At 46.7% G+C, this 21,333-nt stretch overlaps 1 protein-coding gene across 1 annotated transcript in view; it reads left to right on the forward strand.

Moving 5' to 3' along the window:
* Positions 1–21,333, forward strand: part of tsen15 (TSEN15 tRNA splicing endonuclease subunit) — a 45,280-nt gene that overhangs the window by 5,291 nt on the left and 18,656 nt on the right. Inside the window, exons 2-3 of the mRNA XM_055642430.1 lie at positions 3,129–3,210; positions 6,021–6,156. Coding sequence (XP_055498405.1) covers positions 3,129–3,210; positions 6,021–6,156 — 218 coding nt within the window. The remainder of the gene's footprint in view (positions 1–3,128; positions 3,211–6,020; positions 6,157–21,333) is intronic.

Here is a 21,333-nt window from a genome sequence, read left to right on the forward strand (position 1 = left end):
ACTATCCTCTCCCCTCCATCCACTATCCTCTTCCCTCCATCCACTTACCTGTCCCCACACATCACCCGCATTCCTCCAATACCACCTCACCGCAAGAGGGCCTCTATCTCTCTCTCCCATCAACCTCATCCCCTCCCTCCCTGGTGTCACCTCTCCCTGGATCATCAATCACCCTTAACATGAACTCCTGACCTGTAAATCATCACTCCTCATTCCCCCACATCAACCCGCTTCTCTCATCGTCATTCTCCTGTACATGACTCCAGCACATTGCGTGATTGTCATTCTCTCCCCCTCCCCCACCACACACACACACTCTCCCTGGCACAACTTCCACAAGATGCCCTCTCCAGGAAGGGTATAAATTATCACACATCAGCCCCCTCCCATTAGTTATCATCCCCTGTCCCCTTAATGCCACATCGAACCAACGTCACACCATGTTCTTCCTCCCCAAACACGTGTATAAAATCATGAGAGGAATACTAGATCAGAAATACTAAATGCATAGAACCTCGTGCCCAGAGTAGGTGAATCGAGGGCCAGAGGAGGTAGTTGAGGCAGGGACTATCCCAGTGTTTAAGGAACAGGTAGACAACTGCATGGATAGGACAGGTTTGGAGGGATATGGACCAAATGCGGTGGGACTAGTGTGCATGGGGCATGTTGGCCGTTGTGGGCAAATTGAGCTAAAGGACCTGTTTCCACGCTGTATCTGACTCAATGACCTGCCTCCAGCATCAATTCCTCCTCTGACTTACCGCCCCAAGTATCTCCTGCAAATACTCTCGCCTTTATCCCCAACATCTACCCCCCCCCCTCCACGAGTTGTCATGCACTTTCCCCTACAATCATCTCCTCCCACACCTACTTAAACCCTATCATCCCTCAGGCCACACCTGTCCACCCACCCTGTCCCCCTCATCTAGTTTTGACGTTGCTATTCAATATTTTTGCATTCCATTTTGGACAACTGCTAAGCTCTGGTTGGTGGGGAGTGCGGAAAACCTTGGGGTCCACAGTATCCAGCAACCTTTGGGTCAATAAATCCTGGTCTTGTGGAGACCTGCGTCAAGCTTGGAACAAACACAGTGCTGGTGTCCGTTGCAGCCATCACTTTCCTCCATTTTAGAAGGATGAGGGGGAGATCTTATAGAAACATATAAAATTATAAAAGGACTGGACAAGCTAATTGCAGGGAAAATGTTCCCAATGTTGGGCGAGTCCAGAACCAGGGGCCACAGTCTTAGAATAAAGGGAAGGCCATTCAAGACTGAGGTGAGAAAAAACTTTTTCACTCAGAGAGTTGTGAATTTGTGGAACTCCCTGCCACAGTGGGTAGTGTAGGCCAAGTCACTGGATGGATTTAAGAGAGAGTTAGATAGAGCTCTAGGGGCTAGTGGAGTCAAGGGATATGGAGAGAAGGCAGGCACGGGTTATTGATAGGGGACGATCAGCCATGATCACATTGAATCACCCGGCGTGGCTTTAATGGCCGCGGGACAATCGCCATCGCCAGCCGGGGGCTTTGACTTTGACTCTGACATGGGGGGGGGGACAGTGCAGTGGAGAGATAAGTTTTTTTGGCCTTCCATCACAGCGATGGGATGGATGTTTATGTAAAATGTAAATTACGTTGTGTCTTGGGTCTATTTGTTTGTAATGTATGGCTGCAGAAACGGCATTTCGTTTGGACCTCAAGGGGTCCAAATGACAATTAAATTGAATTGAATTGAATTGAATTGAATTGAATTGAATGGTGGTGCTGGCTCGAAGGGCCGAATGACCTCCTCCTGCACCTATTATCTATGTTTTTATGTTTCTATGCTGGTCTTCATAGGGAAGATTGGAATTCACATTTTCTCTTCGGGAAACATTAATTTTTTGGGGGCACAGTGGTGCAGCTGTAGAGTTGCTGCCTCACAGCGCCAGAGACCCGGGTTTGATCCTGACTACATGTGCTGTCTGTACGGAGTTTGTAAATTCTCCATGGGTTTTCCCCAGTTGCTCTAATTATTTCCCACACTCCAAAGATGTTTAGATTGGTGGACGAATTGGGCTTCAGTAAAGATTGTAAATTGTCACAATTATACAGGATAGTGCTAGTGTACGGGGTGATCACTGGTCGGCGTGGACTTGGTGTGCCAAAGGGACTGTTTCCGCACCGTAGCTCTAAGCTAAACTAAACATCAACCAGGTCTGGAGTCACAAGGAACTGCAAATGCTAGAATCTTGAGCAAAACAAAGTGCTGGAGTAACACAGCGTATGGTTGGTATAAAATGCTCTTGTGCTCTTTCTCTTCATTGCTTCCCCCACAATTAGCATAAGTATTCCAAATCTGGAATTTAGAAGGGGAAAATTGAAGTATATTTTTATGTTCGTAATAATGTCTGTTTGTTTTTGATTTCACTTTTAATTTCAAAATCGTCCTTAAAAGGCACAATAAAAATTAAAGTTGCTGTGGTTTTATTCCTCAAACGATATAGGCGGGCCAAAATATTGTTCCATTGTTAATTCAAATCCAAGCCAAATTTTATGAGTTTGGGCCTGTGGCTAATGAGAGAACACACTTCCGTTACATTGGGCAGACTCGAAGAGATTTCTGTGTTGTTGTAATCTCATGCTAGTACCTAATGGGATGACCAGCAAGATGACCAGGTTAGAAGATTGTTAGTGTTGGATAGGTCGATGCCGTATCTCGAAACCTCATGTCATTGTGAGGGATGTGCTGAATGTACCTAGTAGTGGCACAGCGGTAGAGTTGCTGCCTTACAGCTCCAGATACCCGGGCTTAATCATGACTATGAGTGCTGTCTTTTTGTGGTTTGTACATTCTCCCTGTCACCACATGGATTTCTCCGGGTGCTCCGATTTCCTCCCACATTGCGACTACATGCAGGTTTGTAGGTTAATTGGCTGGTGTAAATTGTATGTAGCATAGAGCTAGTGTACGGGTGATTGCTGGGCCAAAAGTCCTGTTTCCACTCTGTATCTCTAAACTAAACCACTGGGGACTTTTTCCTGTCAAATTTTGCTTTCCCCGTTGTTTTACAAAAAAGATATTTTAAAGAAATGATACACGCTGAATTTAAATGTTATAATTTATAATTCATGGTTTTATTTTCAGTTTGTAGAGATGATGGCGTTAAATATTGGAGATAGCTCACAAGTCTACGCTGCATTTCTGGTTTTCCTGGACCTAGTGGAAGGTAAGAATGCACCCCAGTTTATTTTGTTGTTTTATATGTACTTTTTAGGGTAACAAATATTCTGTTGTTATCCACTGCTGGTCTCCAGAAAGGCTCTCTTCATTGATGTAAATAGAGATTAATGTTCAGTGTCACACAAAGAGCACAATGCTGTTCTATTAAAGAGGCATGAGAGGAAAGTCGAGAGTAATGTTACCTGTTAAAGAGGTGAGAAGGATTATGTTAGCAGAAGCTGAGACCAATTGTGTGGGAAGGAACTGCAGATGCTGCAGAGCGCAGAAGATCATTGGGACACCGCTACCAGCATTGGAGGGCATCTACCACACACGGTGCCTCAGGAAGGCCGTCAGCATCCATAAAGACTCCTCACACCCTTGTAATGGACTGTTCGAACTACTTCCCTCTGGCAGACGTTACAAGGCCTTCTACGCCCGAACCTCCAGACTCAGGAACAGCTTCATTCCCAGAGCTATAGCGGCTCTGAACCGGCCCTGCTGAATGCCCCCCATCCCCCCTGGACTGTCTCCCTCGGATGGTCAGGTTGCACAGACACATCTGCACTTTAGTCTGTTTGAACAGTTTTACTGTTGTAATGTTCTTTTTACAAACCATGTTTCTCGGGGTATCTATATCTAAATCTATTATTTTATTAGTTTAAGTTATGACATCGGATGGAAGCTGCAAACCCAAATCTCGTTGCACTTATGTGCAATGACAATAAAATATATTATTATTATTATTATTATTAAACCGAAGATAGACACAAAAACTGGGACAAGCAGCATCTCTGGAGAGAAGGAATGTGCGACGTTTTAGGTCGAGACCCTTCTTCTCGACCCGAAACATCATTCATTCCTTATCTCCAGAGATGATACCTGTCCCGCTCAGTTACTCCAGCATTTTGTGTCTAACTTCAGCTGAGGCAAGCTGATGGTTAAGTTTAGCGATATCGTGCGGAAACAGTCCCTAAGTCCCTATCTGGTCCATGCCGACCATCGATCACCCGTTCACACTAGTTGTCTGTTATCCCAGTTTTGCATCGTACACACCAGGGGCAATTTACAGAAGCTAATTAACCTACAAACCTGTACGTCTTTGGAATGTGGGAGGAAGCCAGAGCACCCGGAGAAAACCCACGTGGTCACAGGTAGAACGTACAAACTCCAGACAGGCAGCGCCCGTAGTCAGGATGGAAGGCAGCAACTCTACCGCTGCGCCACTGTGCCACCATTTGTTGAATAGATTTTTAGATTGAATCAAATCCAGGTGTAAAAAAACAATGACCTCATCCAAGAGAGAGACTAACTCAAATTGTCTGTAACTCTTGCACTCAACACTGCTTCACCTCTGGGCTTCAGAAGTCATAACTTAACTAGATTCTTGTTTCTGTTTTAATAACCGACCATTTAATCTATTTGGTGATTGTAAACTGCTACTGAATGATGCATAATTCTTCGTGTTCTAAAGCCACTTGTCAGTTTTGGGAACTGCATCGATTCAGATACATGTCGTAGAACACGGAATGGTACAGCACAGGAACAGGCCCTTCGGCCCATAATGTCCATGCCGGAAAGATGCCAAGTTAATCGAATCTCCAGTACCCGGACGATCTACATCACTCCATTCTCCGCACGTACATGTGCCTATCTGAAAGTCACTTAAATCTATAGCTCCCATAATTTTATATATTCTTCCAGGTCTCCTCTGCTCATCCTTTGTCCATGTCTGTCAACCTTTCCCTGTAGCTCATACCCACTAATCCAAGCATCTTCCTGTAAACCTCCTGTACACCTTTTCCAAAGCTTCCATGTCTTTCCTGTATTGTGGTGACCAGAACAACACAAACCCCCAATATTCAATTGGACTAACAAATGCCCCATAAAACTGCATCATGACTTCCTGACTCTTGTACTAACATCGGTCTGAAAAAGGGTCCTGACCCAAAACGCCATCTATCCTGTTCTCCAAAGATGCTGCCTGACTTGCTGAGTTACTCCAGCACTTTGTGACAGGGAGTCTCAAAACCTCTCCTGCTTCCCAAGCATAAGGTCATAAGGACATAAGTAATAGGAGTAGAATTAGGCCATTCGGCCCATCAAGTCTACTCCGCCATTCAATCATGGCTGATCTATCTCGCCCTTCTAACCCCATTCTCCTGCCTTCTCCCCATAATTTCTGACACCCGCACTGTATAGAATCTATCTATCTCTGCCTTAAAAATATCCATTGACTTGGCCTCCGCAGCCTTCTGTGGCAAAGAATTCCACAGATTCACCATCCTCTGACTAACAAAATTCCTCGTCATCTCCTTGAGGAATGTCCTTTAATTCTAAGGTTATGACCTTTAGTCCTAGACTCTCCCACTAGTGGAAACATCCTCTTCACATCCACTCCACACATGCAGCCTCCACCAGCAAGAAAATAACAGCATCAGCCCCCTGGTGAAATGGCACTTGGTAATGCGTGCTGCTTTCCAGATTTAGATTTGTGTAACATCATTAAAGCTGAATAATGCAGGTAGATTTAATATTTGCAATGTATACAAAAAGACGATTATTGTATTTATATTATGGTAAGATTTATAGAATGTTTTTAAGCAAAGCACAAAGTGCTGGAGTAACTCAGCCGGTCAGGCAGCATCTGTGGCGGAAATATGACGGGCAACATTTGGGGTTGGGACATTTCTTTATACCCTCAGCAGATGGTGCCTGACTTGCTAAGTGACTCCAGCACTTGTGTTTCACTCAAGATTCCAGCATCCGTCGTTTCTCGTTTGTCAGCAAACTAATTTTTGTGTTTTATTTTGGAAGCCAGGAATTGGACAGGTATGACGTACAAGGGATCAAAAGAGCTTGAGTTGGTCTATCTCCAAGGCTGCCCTGGGGAAGAGGAGGAGGTGAAAGTGGTGGTACCATTGCCTGTTCATACCACCATAAGTCACGAAGGGTAAGTGGTGACCGTGGAGTTAATGAATCTCGTGTAGGTGATGAGGGGAAGTGAGATCCATTTCACGTTGGTTTGCAGTTTGTCATCTATAAGCTCTCCAGTAATTTGCCCTTTCCTATTTCATATGCATACCGAAATGGCCTCTGTGAAATTGCCCTAGTGTGTCGGGAGTGGATGCCAAAGTGGTTAACATAGAATTGCATAGAGTTGTGGGAGTATCACGCAAAGCAACCTCCCTGCCATTGACTCCATCGACACCATACTGACCAGTTGCATCGTGGCTTGGTTCGGCAACGTGAGCGCCCAGGAGTGGAAAAGTAGTAAACATTGCCCAGTCCATCATCGGCTCTGACCTCCCTACCATCGAGGTGATCTATTGCAGTCGCTACCTCAAAAAGGCTGGCAGCATCATCACGGACCCACATCATCCTGGCCACACACTCATTTCCCCGCTGCCTTCAGGTAGGTACAGGAGCCTGAAATCTGCAACATTCGGATTCAGGAATAGCTACTTCCCCACAGCCATCAGGCTATTAAACTCAACTCAAACAAAACTGAACATTAATAGCCCATTGCACTTCATCTGTTTATTTATGTGTGTATATAAATATTCATTGGTTTACAGTCACACTGATCAGTTCTGTTCTGTATTTATTCATGCCTGCTATAATCTGCCTGTTGTGCTGTAGCGAAGCAAGAATTTCATTGTCCTATCTGGGACACTTGACAATAAACTCTCTTAAAGCCATGTCCCACGGTACGAGTTCATTCCAAGAGCTCTCCCGAGTTTACCCTGATTCGAACTCGGAGATTTACGGTAATGGCCGCTCGTCGGTACTCGGGGCTCGTGGACATTTTTCAACATGTTGAAAAATCTTCACGAGTCTTCCCGTGCTTTCCTGCCGTTAGCGAGTCTTCCCGAGTACCTGCCGTTAGCGTTACGAGCCGCTAAATGACGTCCCCGAGCTCTGACGTACCCGCTACATTCATTCTCCGTGGTTACCACGAGTTTGATTTTTTTTAAACTCAGGAGAGCTCTTGGAATGAACTCGTACCGTGGGACAGGACTATTAAGGTTCAAGATTAAGGCCACCAGCATAATCAAGGGCCAGTCTCACTCCTTCCTTCTTCCATCAGGCATGAAGTACAGAAGTGTGAACATACACACCTCCAGATTCAGGCACAGTTCTTTCTCGGCTGCTGTCAGGCAACTGAACTGCCCTCTCACCAGCTGGAGAGTAGTCTCCCATCTTCCTCATTGACCTTTAAACTATCTTTAAATAGTTGCACTACATGTTCTACTATTTAGCTTTGTTTAAGTAGGAACTGCAGATGCTGGAAAATCAAAGGTAGACAAAAATGCTGGAGAAACTCAGCGGGTGAGGCAGCATCTATGGAGCAAAGGAAATGGGCAACGTTTCGGTTTGAAACCCTACTTTAGACTGATGTGGGGGAGGTGGGGGGTGGGAAGAAGAAAGGAAGAAGCGGAGACAGTGGGCTGCGGGAGAACTGAGTAGGGGAGGAGAAAGCAAGGACTACCTGAAATTAGAGAAGTTGATGTTCATACCGCTGGGGTGCAAACTGCCCCAAAAGCGGAATATGAGTTGCTGCTCCTCCAATTTCCGGTGGGCCTCAATCTGGCCATGGAGGAGGCCCAGGACAGAAAGGTCAGATTGGGAATGGGAGGTGGAGTTGAAGTGCTGAGCCACCGGGAGATCAGGTTGGTTATTGCGAACCGAGTCGAGGTGTTCGGTGAAACGATCGCCAAGCCTGCGCTTGGTCTCACCGATGTAGAGCAGCTGACATCTAGAGCAGCGGATGCAATAGATGAGGTTGGAGGAGGTGCAGGTGGACCTCTGTCACACCTGGAACGATTGCTTGGGTCCTTGAATGGAGTCAAGGGGGGAGGTAAAGCGACAAGTGTAGCATTTCCTGCAGTTGAAAGGGAAAGTGCCCGGGGTGGGGGTGGTTTGGGTGGGAAGAGACAAATTGACCAGGGAGTTACGGAGGGAGCGGTCTCTGCAGAAAGCAGACGGGAGGAGATGGGAAGATGTGGCAAGTGGTGGGGTCACGTTGAAGGCAGCGAAAATGTTGGAGGATTATTTGTTGTATGTGACGGCTGGTAGGGTGGAAGGTGAGGACAAGGGAGACTCTACCCTTGTTACGAGTGGGGGATGGGGAGTGAGAGCAGAGTCACGGGGTATAGAAGAGACCCTGGTGAGAGCCTCATCTATAGTCGAAGAGGGGATCCCCCGTTCCCTGAAGAATGAGGAAACCTCTGATGCCCTGGTGTGGAACGCCTCATCCGTGGAGCAGATGCGGTGTAGACGGAGGAATTGGGAGTAGGGGATGAAGTCCTTACAGGAAGCAGGGTGGGAAGAAGTGTAGTCCAGATAGCCATGGAAGTCTGTGGGTTTATAGTGGATGTCAGTCAGAAGTCTATCACCTGCGATGGAGATAGTGAGGTCAAGAAATGGTAGGGAAGTGTCGGAAATGGTCCAGGTGTATTTGAGTGCCGGATGGAAGTTAGCGGTGAAATGGATGAAGTCAGTGCATTGTGTGTGGGTGCAGGAGGTGGCACCAATGCAGTCGTCGATGTAACGGAGGTTGAGTTTGGGGATGGGGCCACGGTACGCCACGAACAAGAAGCTGGTCCTTACCCTTAATTACTTTTCATTTGACTCCTCCATTTCCTCCAAGTACAAGGCGTAGTTATGGGCACGCGCATGGGCCCTAGCTATGCCTGCCTCTTTGTAGGGTACGTCGAACAATCCTTGTTCGAGACGTATCAGGGCGCCATCCCCGACCTCTACCTCCGCTACATCGCCGACTGCATTGGTACTGACTCCTGCACCCACACACAACTGACTAACTTCATCCGCTTCACCACTAACTTCCATCCGGCACTCAAATTGACTTCTCTAATTTCAGGTAGTCCCTACTTTCTCCTCCCCTTCTGCGCTCTCTCTCATCCCACTATTTATCCTTTCTCTGTTTACTGTAGATGGCTTGACTGTAATCGTGTATTGACTTGACTGGATAGCACGCAACAAAAAGATTTCAACTGTACCTTGGTACACGTGACAATAATACGCTAAACTAAACTAGTGTGAATGTGCGTTTTATTTATTTCTTTATTTTATTCTTTATTTCGAACAGAATATAAGAATAAAAAGCAAGTGTGAAACAGCATACAAAAAACAAAACAAAAATATTTATAAAGTGTCAAAAACAATATCTAAATAAATGAAATCGTATGTGTCCGAAAAGGAGCAGGAAGAAGCCAAAGCTTATTAATTCCCACCCCTTATTCAACTGCTTATAATTATCTTATACAAATTTAGCAGCTATATGTACACCGTATGTACATCAGCCACTAAATGTACACCAAGTTATTTACATTTGAACACTAATCAAATATTTACAAAGCCATACAAAAAATAAAAATAAAAGAAGAAACCTGCATATACTATACAGTATCTTAGTCATATATACAAACCATCACTCTATAATCACCCTTCCCAATACAAGGGTTGATGGTCAGTGTGGACTCACTGGGCCAAAAAGCCTGTTTCATGCTGTATCTCTATCTGAGGATCTCAAATCTGAGGAAGGACATTATTGCCATAGAGGGAGTGCAGAGACGGTTCACCAGACTGATTCCTGGGATGTCAGGACTGTCTTATGAAGAAAGACTGGATAGACTTGGTTTATAATCTCTAGAATTTAGAAGATTGAGAGGGGATCTTATAGAAACTTACAAAATTCTTAAGGGGTTGGACAGGCTAGATGCAGGAAGATTGTTCCCGATGTTAGGGAAGTCCAGGACAAGGGGTCACAGCTTAAGGATAAAGGGGAAATCCTTTAAAACCGAGATGAGAAGAACTTTTTTCATGCAGAGAGTGGTGAATCTCTGGAACTCTCTGCCACAGAGAGTAGTTGAGGCCAGTTCATTGGCTATATTTAAGAGGGAGTTAGATGTGGCCCTTGTGGCTAGGGGATCAGGGGTATGGAGAGAAGGCAGGTACGGGATACTGAGTTGGATGATCAGCCATGATCATATTGAATGGCGGTGCAGGCTCGAAGGGCCGAATGGCCTACTCCTGCACCTAATTTCTATGTTTCTATGTTTCTAACAAACTAAATTGGATTGACCTAAATAGTTGGGTTCTGACTGGTGTGGTCATTTTGTACTGTCTGCCTATAAAATAAGATGCAATTTGTGATTGACGTCATTTTCCAGCAATGTTTAAGTGGACTTTCAGGTTGAACCGCATGCACAGATACGATGAGCAATTTTAACCCACACAATGTGGAGTGTGGAGGAAGGAACTGCAGATGCTGGTTTACACCAAAGATAGACACAAAATGCTGGTGTAACTCAGTGGGACAGGCAGCATTTCTGGAGAGAAGGAATGGGTGACGTTTTGGGCCGAGACCCTTCTGTGGAGCAGGGCGAAGTTAATTTTATACTCTGTCTGATTTTACAGTTCAACATTGTTCTAGCTCCCGTGTTGTCTGATCAAAGGAGCACGGCTGATGCATTTATTGCAGGATTAAGTTTGCCTTGTGTAGGTGTTGTGATGCTGGATCCAACCCACAGTTTACACTGGTGCAATGAGCTCACGAGGAGAGCAAATGCACCTCTAAAGGGCCTGTCCCACCTGGCGATTTTGCCAGCGGCATATCAGTGCCGCCAAAAGATTTTGAACATTTCAAAATCCAGCGGCGACAAAAGAAATGTTGTGACACTTGAAAAAACACCACGTGTCAATACGTCATCACGCTGCGTCATACATCATCACGCCACGTCATACGTCATCACGCCACGTCACAGCCACATCACGCCACGTCATACGCCATCACGCCGTGTATTTTTCGGTGACCTGATACGTCAGTCAATGATGCCGGCAGCCGCCCAAGTGGGACAGGCCTTTCACTGCAAGAGAGGGGGAGTCGGGAGGGGTTGCCTGTCAACACCAAGCTCTTTGTTGTGTAGGAATTGCAGAGAGTTGTGGATGTAGCCCAGACCATCGCGCAAACAAACCTCCCTTCCAAACCTATATCTGTACGCCGTGGACCGCCTGATTGTAATCATGCATAGTTTGATTATTCATAAGTTATACGAGCAGAATTGGGCCATTCAATGGACAATAGACAATAGGTGCAGGAGGAGGCCATTCGGCCCTTCGAGCCAGCACCGACCGCCATTTACTGTGATTGATCATGGCTGATCATCCACATTCAGTACCCCCGTTCCTGCCTTATACTCCGCTATTTTTAAGAGCTCTAACTAACTCTCTCTTGAAAGCATCCAGAGAATTGGCCTCCACTTCCTTCTGAGGCAGATAATTCCACAGATTCACAATTCTCTGGATGAGTCTCTCGGCCCATCAGGTCTACTCCGCCATTCAATCATGGCTAATCTATCTATCTTTCTCTCTCAACCCCATTCTCCTGCCTTTTCCCCAGAACCCCTGACACCCACACTAATACCCGTATAATGTTTTTGCTGACTGGATAGCGTGCAATTTAAAAGCTTTTCACTGTACCTTGGTACACGTGGCAATAATCGACTAAACTAAATCTATATACTGAATCTGCAGGTACTTAAGGAAAACACTATTTGCTTCATAAAATATTTATTTGGAAAACACAAGATTCTTGAGACAAAATGCTGTGGAACATCTCTTATCTTTTCTTTCAGCGATAGAAAGGAAGGAACTGCAGATGCTGGTTTAACACTGAAGATAGACATAAAATGCTGGACTACTCAGCGGGTCAGGCAGCATCTCTGGAGAGAAGGAATGGGTGATGTTTTGTGTCGAGACCCTGGTTCTGGAGTCCGGAGTCAAGAGTTTCTCCAGCATTTTTGTCTACCTTCGATTTTTTCAGCATCTGCAGTTCCTTCTGAAGAATAAGGGGTGGGTCATTTCTGACTAAGATGAGGAAAAACATTTTCACCCAGAGAGTTGTGAATCTGTGGAATTCCCTGCCACAGATGGCAGTGGAGGCCAATTCACTGGTTGTTTTCATGTGAGAGTTAGATTTAGTTCTTGGGGCTAACGGAATCAAAGGATATGAAGGAAAAAACAGGAATGGGGCACTGATTTAGGTTGATCAGCCATGATCATATTGAATGGTGGTGCTGGCTCGAAGGGCAGAATGGCCTACTCCTGCACCTATTTTCTATGGTTCTATGTTTCTATGTAGAATAATACATTACAGAAACTGCCCCTTCAACTCAAAGTTGTACAGTTTATACACTTATTTTACTAGCTGTCTACATTTAGAATTTTCATTCTCATAGCTTTGGTTTTGTGAATTCCACACTTTACATCTATCTGTCTATCTGTCTGTCTGTCTGTCTGTCTGTCTGTCTGTCGTCTGTCTGTCTGTTTGTCTGTCTGTCTGTCTGTCTGTCTATCTATCTCTCGTGCCATCCGACCGGCTGCGGTCCAGCTGCCTTTCTGCCTTTGGATTTGTTCCATCGTGTGATGTCACAATGCCCAATGCTCGCAGATGTCCAATCGGAATGGCCGATGCTCGCAGATGTCCAATCGGAATGGATCCATTTACATGTACGGCTGCCGGCTGCATTTCTTCCTTTGATTCCTTGCCACGCCGAATCCAGACGCACAATCGCCGAGATCTTTTCCATTTCGGTAGAGATTTCACTTTTCTTTCTATGTATCCGCTCCTCATTACATTTCGTCGTATTTAAGTACACGTTTTTAATCAAATCCTTCTCCCTCCCCCCCCCACCCCCCAATATTTCAAAAATAAACTGGCTTCTCACCCATAGAAGCAGCCATTTGGGTAGACATTTCACTTTTCATTCCAACTATCCACTCCTCATTAGATTTCGTTATGTTTATGTCCACATTTTTCATTAAATCCTTCTCTCCCCCCAACTCACTCATTTTGTCGCCTCCTGCTGGCCAGCGACCATAACGGCTGCTGGCGCCCGCATCTCGCCTCAAAGACGCCATTTAAAACCAGCCGCACTGCTCATTCCTGAGCCGCTTGAGTTGGAGGACCACGTCTCCCGTGGGGGCTACGGGTAGGGAACGGCTGCGTTGGGGGAGCAGACCCAACGGGTCTGCCCTTGGTCTAGTAAACATTTAAAACTAAAAACTGGTGGCACAGTGGTGCAACTGGTGGAGCTGCTGCGTTACAGAGACCGAGGTTCGATCCTCACCTCTGGTGCTGTCTGTGTGGAGTTTGCATGTTCTCCCTGTGATCGTGCGGGTTCGCACATCCCGTAGACGTGCGGGTTTGGAGCTTAATTGGCCTCTGTGAAAATGTTCCTAATGCATAAGGAGTGGATTTGGAGGGCCGAAGGGCCTGTTTCCATGCTGTATGTCGAAACTATTATAACACTTTGGAAAGGAGTTTCAGAGTTTTCAAGCCAGACTAGAACATGAGTAAATTGTGCCACTGTTATCTTATCCGATGACTTTTTTGATGTAAATAGAGGAAACTGGTTGAACTCCTTGAACCAAGAACACCTTGAACAAAGAACACCTTGATGTTTATAATATTTTATAATACTAGGAAGTAGTGTTGGTTTTTAGAAACAAATGTGAACTAGCAGGTTTTACCAGAGCAACATTAGGTTTTATGATTTGGCATCATGGGTTTGTTTTATACTTTCATGAGTTAGGAGACATATTCATGAGAGGACTAGACCGAGTCTCTTACCCAGAGTAGGGGAATCATGGATGAGAAGACATAGGTTTAAGGTGCGGGGTGGGGGGGGGAGGGGGGGAGATGGGACCCGGGCGGGGGGGGGGGGGGGGGGTGGGAGACAGAGAGGTGGACCTGAAGAGTACCCCCTTTACACACAAAGGTTGTGGAACGAGCTGCTGGGAGGAGGTGGGGTCTGAGACAGGTACTATCGAAACATTTTACATTATAAAATTTGCACTGCTGTCAAATCTTTCTTATTGTACAGCCAGCAAATCTTGTTCAGACAAGTCACTGAGAATTCAGGGCCATCTTTATTACCGCACCATTGTGTGAAAGATACATCTTCTAAATGTATCCTTTCACACAATGGTGCTGTCAGAAAAATGGCCATGAAACTGCACTATCATCCAAAACCAGCATGTCAAATATTTGTTTACTGTTTGTGATAAGACTCATACAGCATTGAAACAGGCACTCTGGCCAAAATTGAACATGCTGACCAAGATGCCCCATCTACTCTAGTCCCACCTGCCCATATCTCTCAAAACCTGCCCTATCCATATTTTTCGCAATATCTGTGTTAATTGAAGTATTTTGCCTGGCCCAGAATTGATCATGCAATAATATTTATGGGGGATACACTAATTGTGGTCATATGACTTTTCCATTTTGTTTTAGTGTTTTTCTTTCAGTTCAAATAAAGTGCTTTCACTGAGGTCTAATTTACTTACAGTTCGAGAGCGTTGCATTGTTCAAGCCCAATTGCCAGGTTACTGTTTGAGCTTCACTCAGAGTGCTTCAAACCATGTAGAAAACTTGTTTAAGAAGGAACTGCAGATGCTGGAAAGTCGAAGGTAGACAAAAGTGCTGGGTGCAGCAGCATCTATGGAGCGAAGAAAAATAGGCTTTCTCCACATTGATGCGGGGTGACGCCTGTATTGTCGTGAGCGGCCCCCTCGAGTGTCGTTACTTATTTCTTGTCACCGCTGGATTTTGAGATGTTCAAAACCTCTTGCTGACAGTGGGCTTGACGTTGCCTGTCTTCCGTCGTAGGTTGTCGCCCAGGTGACGTTATTTGTCGCCGGGTCATGACCTCGGTGAATTCCATTGGCGACCTACGTCATCCTACGTCAACCAGCGACAGCTCCTGCGTCAAGAGAAGACTTCAGTTGTCTTCATTTGTCGCCGACAGGGTCTTAGCTTGTCATAGCTTGTCGCTGGTTGGAGGTAGGTTGACTTCGGGTGTCGTAGGTGTGGTCGTAGGTTACCGAAGGTAATAATAATAATAATATAATAATAATAAATACATTTAATTGTCATTTGGACCCCTTGAGGTCCAAACGAAATGCCGTTTCTGCAGCCATACATTACAAACAAATAGACCCAAGACACAACATAATTTACATAAACATCCATCACATCGCTGTGATGGAAGGCCAAATAAACGTATCTCTCCCCTGCACTCCCCCCCCCCCCCCCCCCCATGTCAGAGTCAATGTCAAAGCCCCCGGGCTGGCGATGGCGATTGTCGGCCATGGTAAAGCCCCCGGCGTGCGCAAGAGTCCCGCGGCCATTCCAAGCCGCGCGATGTGGTAGAGGCCCCGGCTCCAGTGCGCGCGGCCATTAAAAGCAAAAACGCGGGGCAGTTGTCTGCCTCCAGGGTGATGCAAGGTCGCACACCGGGTCTTGGTGTTAGAGCCCCCGGCGTGCGCTCGCAGAGTCCCGCGGCCATTCCAAGCCGCGCGGGGCAGTGATGTAGGCCCCGCTCCAGGAGCTCTTCAACCCCGCAACTCGGGCGGGGGAAGTCGCCGTTGTGAGAGCCCTGAAAAGCGGTCTCCCTCCAGGGACCCGCGGGCTTCCGGTGCCGTCGTCCACAGACCTGCCGTTGAAGCCACCGATCGGGCCGCAGCCCTCGGCTCTCCGGTCGGGCCGCAGCAGCAGCAGCGCTCCTCCACCGCTCCACCCGCTCCGGACTCGGCCAGCCCCGCGACGGTGACGGTGAGTCGTAGCACCAGAGTCCCCGGTCTCTTCCTGTTGGAGGCCGCTCCTCGTTGCGGCCCCAACGACAACGGAAACCCGACGAGAAAAGGTCGGGTCTCCCGTGCAGGGAGAGATTTAAAAGGTTTCCCCGCCCCCCCCACACACACACACACCCCAACAAAAAATAACAAAAACTACATAAAAACACAGACAAAAAATAATAAAACGCGGACAGACTGCAGAGGCCGCTGCTGACCAGAGTCGCGCTGCCCACCGGAAAGGTGTGGTCGTAGGTGTCCGTAGGTGTGGTCGTAGGTGGACGTCCTGAGTCTTGAGGAATTTTGTCGCCGGTTGACGTAGCTTGTCGTAGGTTGACGTCGACTAGGTGGTGGCTTGTCGTGGACATTGACGTGGGGTGGGTGCATTTCCGGCGTCTTGCCGTGACAGTGACAGTCGCCACAGTTGCATAAAAAATTGCCTATGTGGGACAGGTCCTTACCTCCCCCGGTTCCACAGCCGGTGAGACAGGCCTACCGTTGCCCTGTGGCCGCGGCTCACCAGGACCTTGTGCTGCCTATGTCTCACCGGGACTTGCCGAGTTCCCAATGTCTTTGGATGAAAACCCTGAGTGTGTTAGTTCATTATTTGTAACGTAACAGAGCATTATACTCTACATTCTCCTCATCACGTGTATCAGAGAATGTGAGTGGCAAATTCAGAAGAGGCAGAGAGGTTTGTTGGGCGAGTTCATTTGGTTTTTAAATCTATTAGTTTTAAACTAAACTTTGAATATACAGATTGTTCTATCCACAGAATGTTAGGGGATTCATTGTGCGGGAAGAAACTGCAGATGCTGGTTTACACCGAAGATGGACACAAAATGCTGGAGTAACTCAACAGCACAGGAAGGGGAGGGGGAAATGTTTGCGTCTAGGTGGGACATGGGCAAAAAGGCGAGGGATAAAGGGATGGCCTGCAGATTAGTTACCTAAAATTGCCAAAATTCAATGTTCATATCGTTAGGTTGTAAGCTACTCAAGCCAAAGCATTCTTTGAGAAATGTGGATTAGAAATACTCTTGATCTGCCTCTAAGGTCACTAAGGCAACAAAAAAATGGTCACAAAGTGCTGGAGTCACTCAGCGGGTCAGGCAGCATCTGTGGAGAACATGGATATGTGACATTTCACAGAGTGCTGGAGTAACTCAGCCGGTCAGGCAGCATCTCTGGAGAACATGGATAGGTGACGTTTCACAGAGTGCTGGAGTAACACAGCGGGTCAGGCAGCATCTCTGGAGAACATGGATAGGTGACGTTTCACAGAGTGCTGGAGTAACTCAGCGGGTCAGGCAGCACCTCTGGAGGACATGGATAGGTGACATTTCGGTTTGTGACCAGCATTTGCTATTCTTTGTTTAATTTAGAGTATTATGTTCAGTTTTGGGCACCATGTTATAGGAAGGATGTTGACAAGCTGTAAAGGCTGCAGAGAAGAGTTACGGAGATATTGCCATGACTCGAGGGCCTGAGCTATAGAGAGAGGTTGGCCAGGCTAGGACTCTATTCCTAGTTCAGAGTTCAGGAGGAGGAGAGGTGATCTTTTAGAGGTGTATAATATCTTGAGAGGAATAGATCGGGTAGACGGGCGGTCTCTTGCCCAGAGTAGGTGAATGGAGAATCAGAGGACATAGACTTAAGGTGGGGCGGGAAAGTTGTAATAAGAATCTGAGGGGTAACTATTTCATGCAAAGGATGGTAGATATATGGAGCGAGGTGCCGGAGGAGATACATGAGGCAGGTGCTATCGCAACGTTTAAGAAACATTTAGATAGGTACATGGATAGGATAGGTTTAGAGAGATATGGGCCAAATGCAGGCAGGTGGGACTAGTGTAGCTGGGACATGTTGGCTGGTGTGGGCAAGATGGGCTGAAGGGCCTGTTTCCACACTGTAAGACTCTATGGTGAAACCAATGAGGCAGCACAGGTTCATTTAGCACGGCTGTTCCCCATATGATGTCAGGTCCCCACGCAATGAAGTGGATGAATGGACATTTTCTCTCTTTCTCCTGGGAGTGAGCAGGTTATTAATTTACATTGGAGACGTGCCTAGATATAGCGGAATATCACAAATATACCTTTGAAACAGCCAGTTTCATTTTTGTGGTACCCACAGGATTTTTGTTTATTCCACCATTGATGCACCACAAAATGGGGGGGGGGCTGGAAATGGGGCACATTTTTGGTGGGTTCTGTAACCTGCATAAATCATCTGGCTGGCGTGACACTGAGACAGATGTGAGCCTGCAATAAATTTCTCATCTCCCTCCCCCCCATTCCCCCCCCACTTCCCTCCACCCCCCCCCCCCCTCTCATTTTCCCTTCTTGAGAATGCCAAATTCAACTTTTGATTCAACACTATTACAAACTGACTGGCAAATATTTAATCGGCCTTGATGTATTGGAGTGTTTGGGCTACTGTGGACGGGTGATTTTGTACTATAAATAAAATGCCCTGCTAATATCTTGGGGTTGCACAAGAGGGTGATGTGAACATAGAACAAGAACAAGAATAATGGGGAGGCAATAGACAATAGGTGCAGGAGTAGGCCATTCAGCCCTTCGAGCCAGCACCGCCATTCAATGTGATCATGGCTGATCATCCCCAATCAGTACCCCGTTCCTGCCTTCTCCCCAGATCCCCTGACTCCGCTATCTTTAAGAGCCCTATCTAGCTCTCGCTTGAAAGCATCCGGAGAACTTGCCTCCTCCGCCCTCTGAGGCAGAGAATTCCACAGACTCACCACTTCTGTGAGAAAAAGTGTTTCCTCGTCTCCGTTCTAAATAGCTTACTCCTTATTCTTAAACTGTGACCCCTGGTTCTGGATTCCCCCAACATCAGGAACATGTTTCCTGCCTCTAGCGTGTCCAAACCCTTAACAATATTATATGTTTCAATGAGATACCCTCTCATCCTTCTAAACTCCAGAGTGTACAATCCCAGCTGCTCCATTCTCTCGGCATATGACAGTCCCGCCATCCCGGGAATTAACCTTGTAAACCTACGCTGCACTCCCTCAATAGCAAGAATGTCCTTCCTCAAATTAGGGGACCAAAACCGCACAATGGCCATTTAAGACTGAGGTGGGAAAAAACGTTTTCACCCAGAGAGTTGTGAATTTATGGAATTCCCTGCCACGGGGCAGTGGAGGCCAAATCACTGGATGGATTTAAGAGAGAGTTAGATCGAGCTCTAGGGGCTAGTGGAGTCAAGAGATATGGGGAGAAGGTAGGCACGGGTTATGGATGGGGGACGATCAGCCATGATCACAATGAATGGCGGTGCTGGCTCGATGGGCCGAATGGCCTCCTGCACCTATTTTCTATGTTTCTATGTAACATACAACAGTACAGATAGACAGATAAGTTCTGAAGAAGAGTCTCGACCCGAAACGTCACCTATTCCTTTTTGCCAGAGATACTGTCTGACCTGCTGAGTTACTCCAGCTTTTTGTGTCTAATCTGATCTGCCTCCACATGTTCCATATTCCCTCTATTCCCTGCACTTCCATGTGTTTATCCAAAAGCCTCTTAAACGCCACTATCATATCTGTCTTCACCACCCTCCCTGGCAATGCGTTCCAGGAACCCACCATTCTCACTGCCTTAAAAATATATTTGCCCTGCACATCCCCATTACATTTCCTCCCGTCACCTTATAGCTATGCTCTCTATTGTTAGACTAAAATGACTAGTGTGTTGGAAAGTAAGTTAGAAAATGGTGGCATAACCAGATCCAAGTGGCCAGGAAGATGGATAGAGCATGAGAGGAAGGGTCTCGACTTGAAACTTCACCTATTCATGTACTTCAGAGAAGCTGCCTGTCCCGCTGAGTTACTCCAACACTTTGTGTCTATCTTTAAGAAGAATAGTGAAACTGGCAATGGCAAGAGGATAGAGATAGAAGATAGAGGAAAGGATTGCTGGAGAAGGTCACACCAGATCAGACCCCATTTCTTTAAAAGAAGCAAAAATATGAATTGTGAGGAGGTTGAGGGAAAGAAGATGATAGTGTTGGAAAGATGCCGCTACGCTAGGATCAGATTACCTTTCAGTAAATTCAGAATGGGTCAGGGCTCAATGACTCTGGTTTGCAAGTAGGGATGGAGTTAAAGATAGACACAGAGCTGGAGTAGCTCAGTGGGTCAGGCAGCATCTCTGGAGTAAAGGAATGGGTGACATTTTGGGTCGAGACCCTTCTTCAGACTGAGAGTCAGGGGAAAGGGGAACGAGAGATATAGATGGTGACATAGAGAGATATAGAACAAATGAATGAAAGATATGCAAAAATGTAACGATGATAAAGGAAACGGGCCATTGTTAGCTGAGGGCTAGGTGCAAATGGGTTACAGACAATTAAACTCACCAGGATGACATTGCAACTAACACAACAACTAGGGTGAGGGAGGGACGGAGAGAGAGGGAAAGCAAGGGTTACTTGAAGTTGGAGAACTCAATATTCCTACCATAAGCTGCCCGAAATATGAGGTGCTGTTCCTCCAATTTAGGTTAGGCCTCACTTTGACAGTGGAGGAGGCCCAGGACAGAAAGGTTAGTGTGAGAATGGGAGGGGGAATTAAAGTGTTTGGCAACCGGGAGATGAGGTAGGCCCAGATGGACTGAACGAATGTGTTCAGCGAAACAATCACACAGTCTGTATTTGGTCTCACCGATGTGTGGTCCACACCAAGGTCTACACCTTGAACAGCAGATACGGTTCTACAGTACAGCAGATGAGGTTGGAGGAGGTGCAAGTGAACCTCTGCCTGACCTGAAAGGACTGTCGGGGTCCCTGGACAGAGTCGAGGGGGGAGGTAAATGGACAGGTGTTGCATCTCCTGCGGTTGCAGTGGAAAGAACTTGGGGAGGGGGTGGTTTGGGTGAGAAGGGATGAGTTAAGCAGGGAGTTACGGAGGGAACGGTCTCTACAGAAAACGGAAAGGGGTGGAGATGGGATGACGTCGCTAGTGATGTTGAATTGGTTCCAGATAAAAGGGAATGAGATGGTCCTCCTGAACGTCCTGCTGAAGGGCTGGTGAATGATGAAGAGTGGGATGAGTTTAGCAGTAGAGGGCAGTTGTTTTGGTGGAGACAGTGGGAATTTGTTCTCAACATGGGGAAAAGAGAACTGCAAAATTGTGCAGAGGATGAGAAAGCACGGTGTCTCTTGAGCAGAGTAGTGGAGGTGGCGAATTGGATAATCTAATCTTAGGTGGCGCAGCGGTAGAGTTACTGCCTCACAGCTCCAGAGATCTGGGTTCAATCCTGACCTCAGGTGTTGTCTGTGTGGAGTTTGCAAGTTTTCCCTTTGACCACGTGGGATTCCTCCCGGTGCTCAAGCTCCCTCCCTCATCCCAAAGACGTGCAGGTTTGTAGGTTAATTCGCCCTCTGTAAAATTGGCCCTTGTGTGCAGGTCATTGGTCGGTGTGGATGTGGTAACATCTAC

Source organism: Leucoraja erinacea, chromosome 10, assembly GCF_028641065.1.
Source record: "Leucoraja erinacea ecotype New England chromosome 10, Leri_hhj_1, whole genome shotgun sequence".
NCBI lineage: Eukaryota > Metazoa > Chordata > Chondrichthyes > Rajiformes > Rajidae > Leucoraja > Leucoraja erinaceus.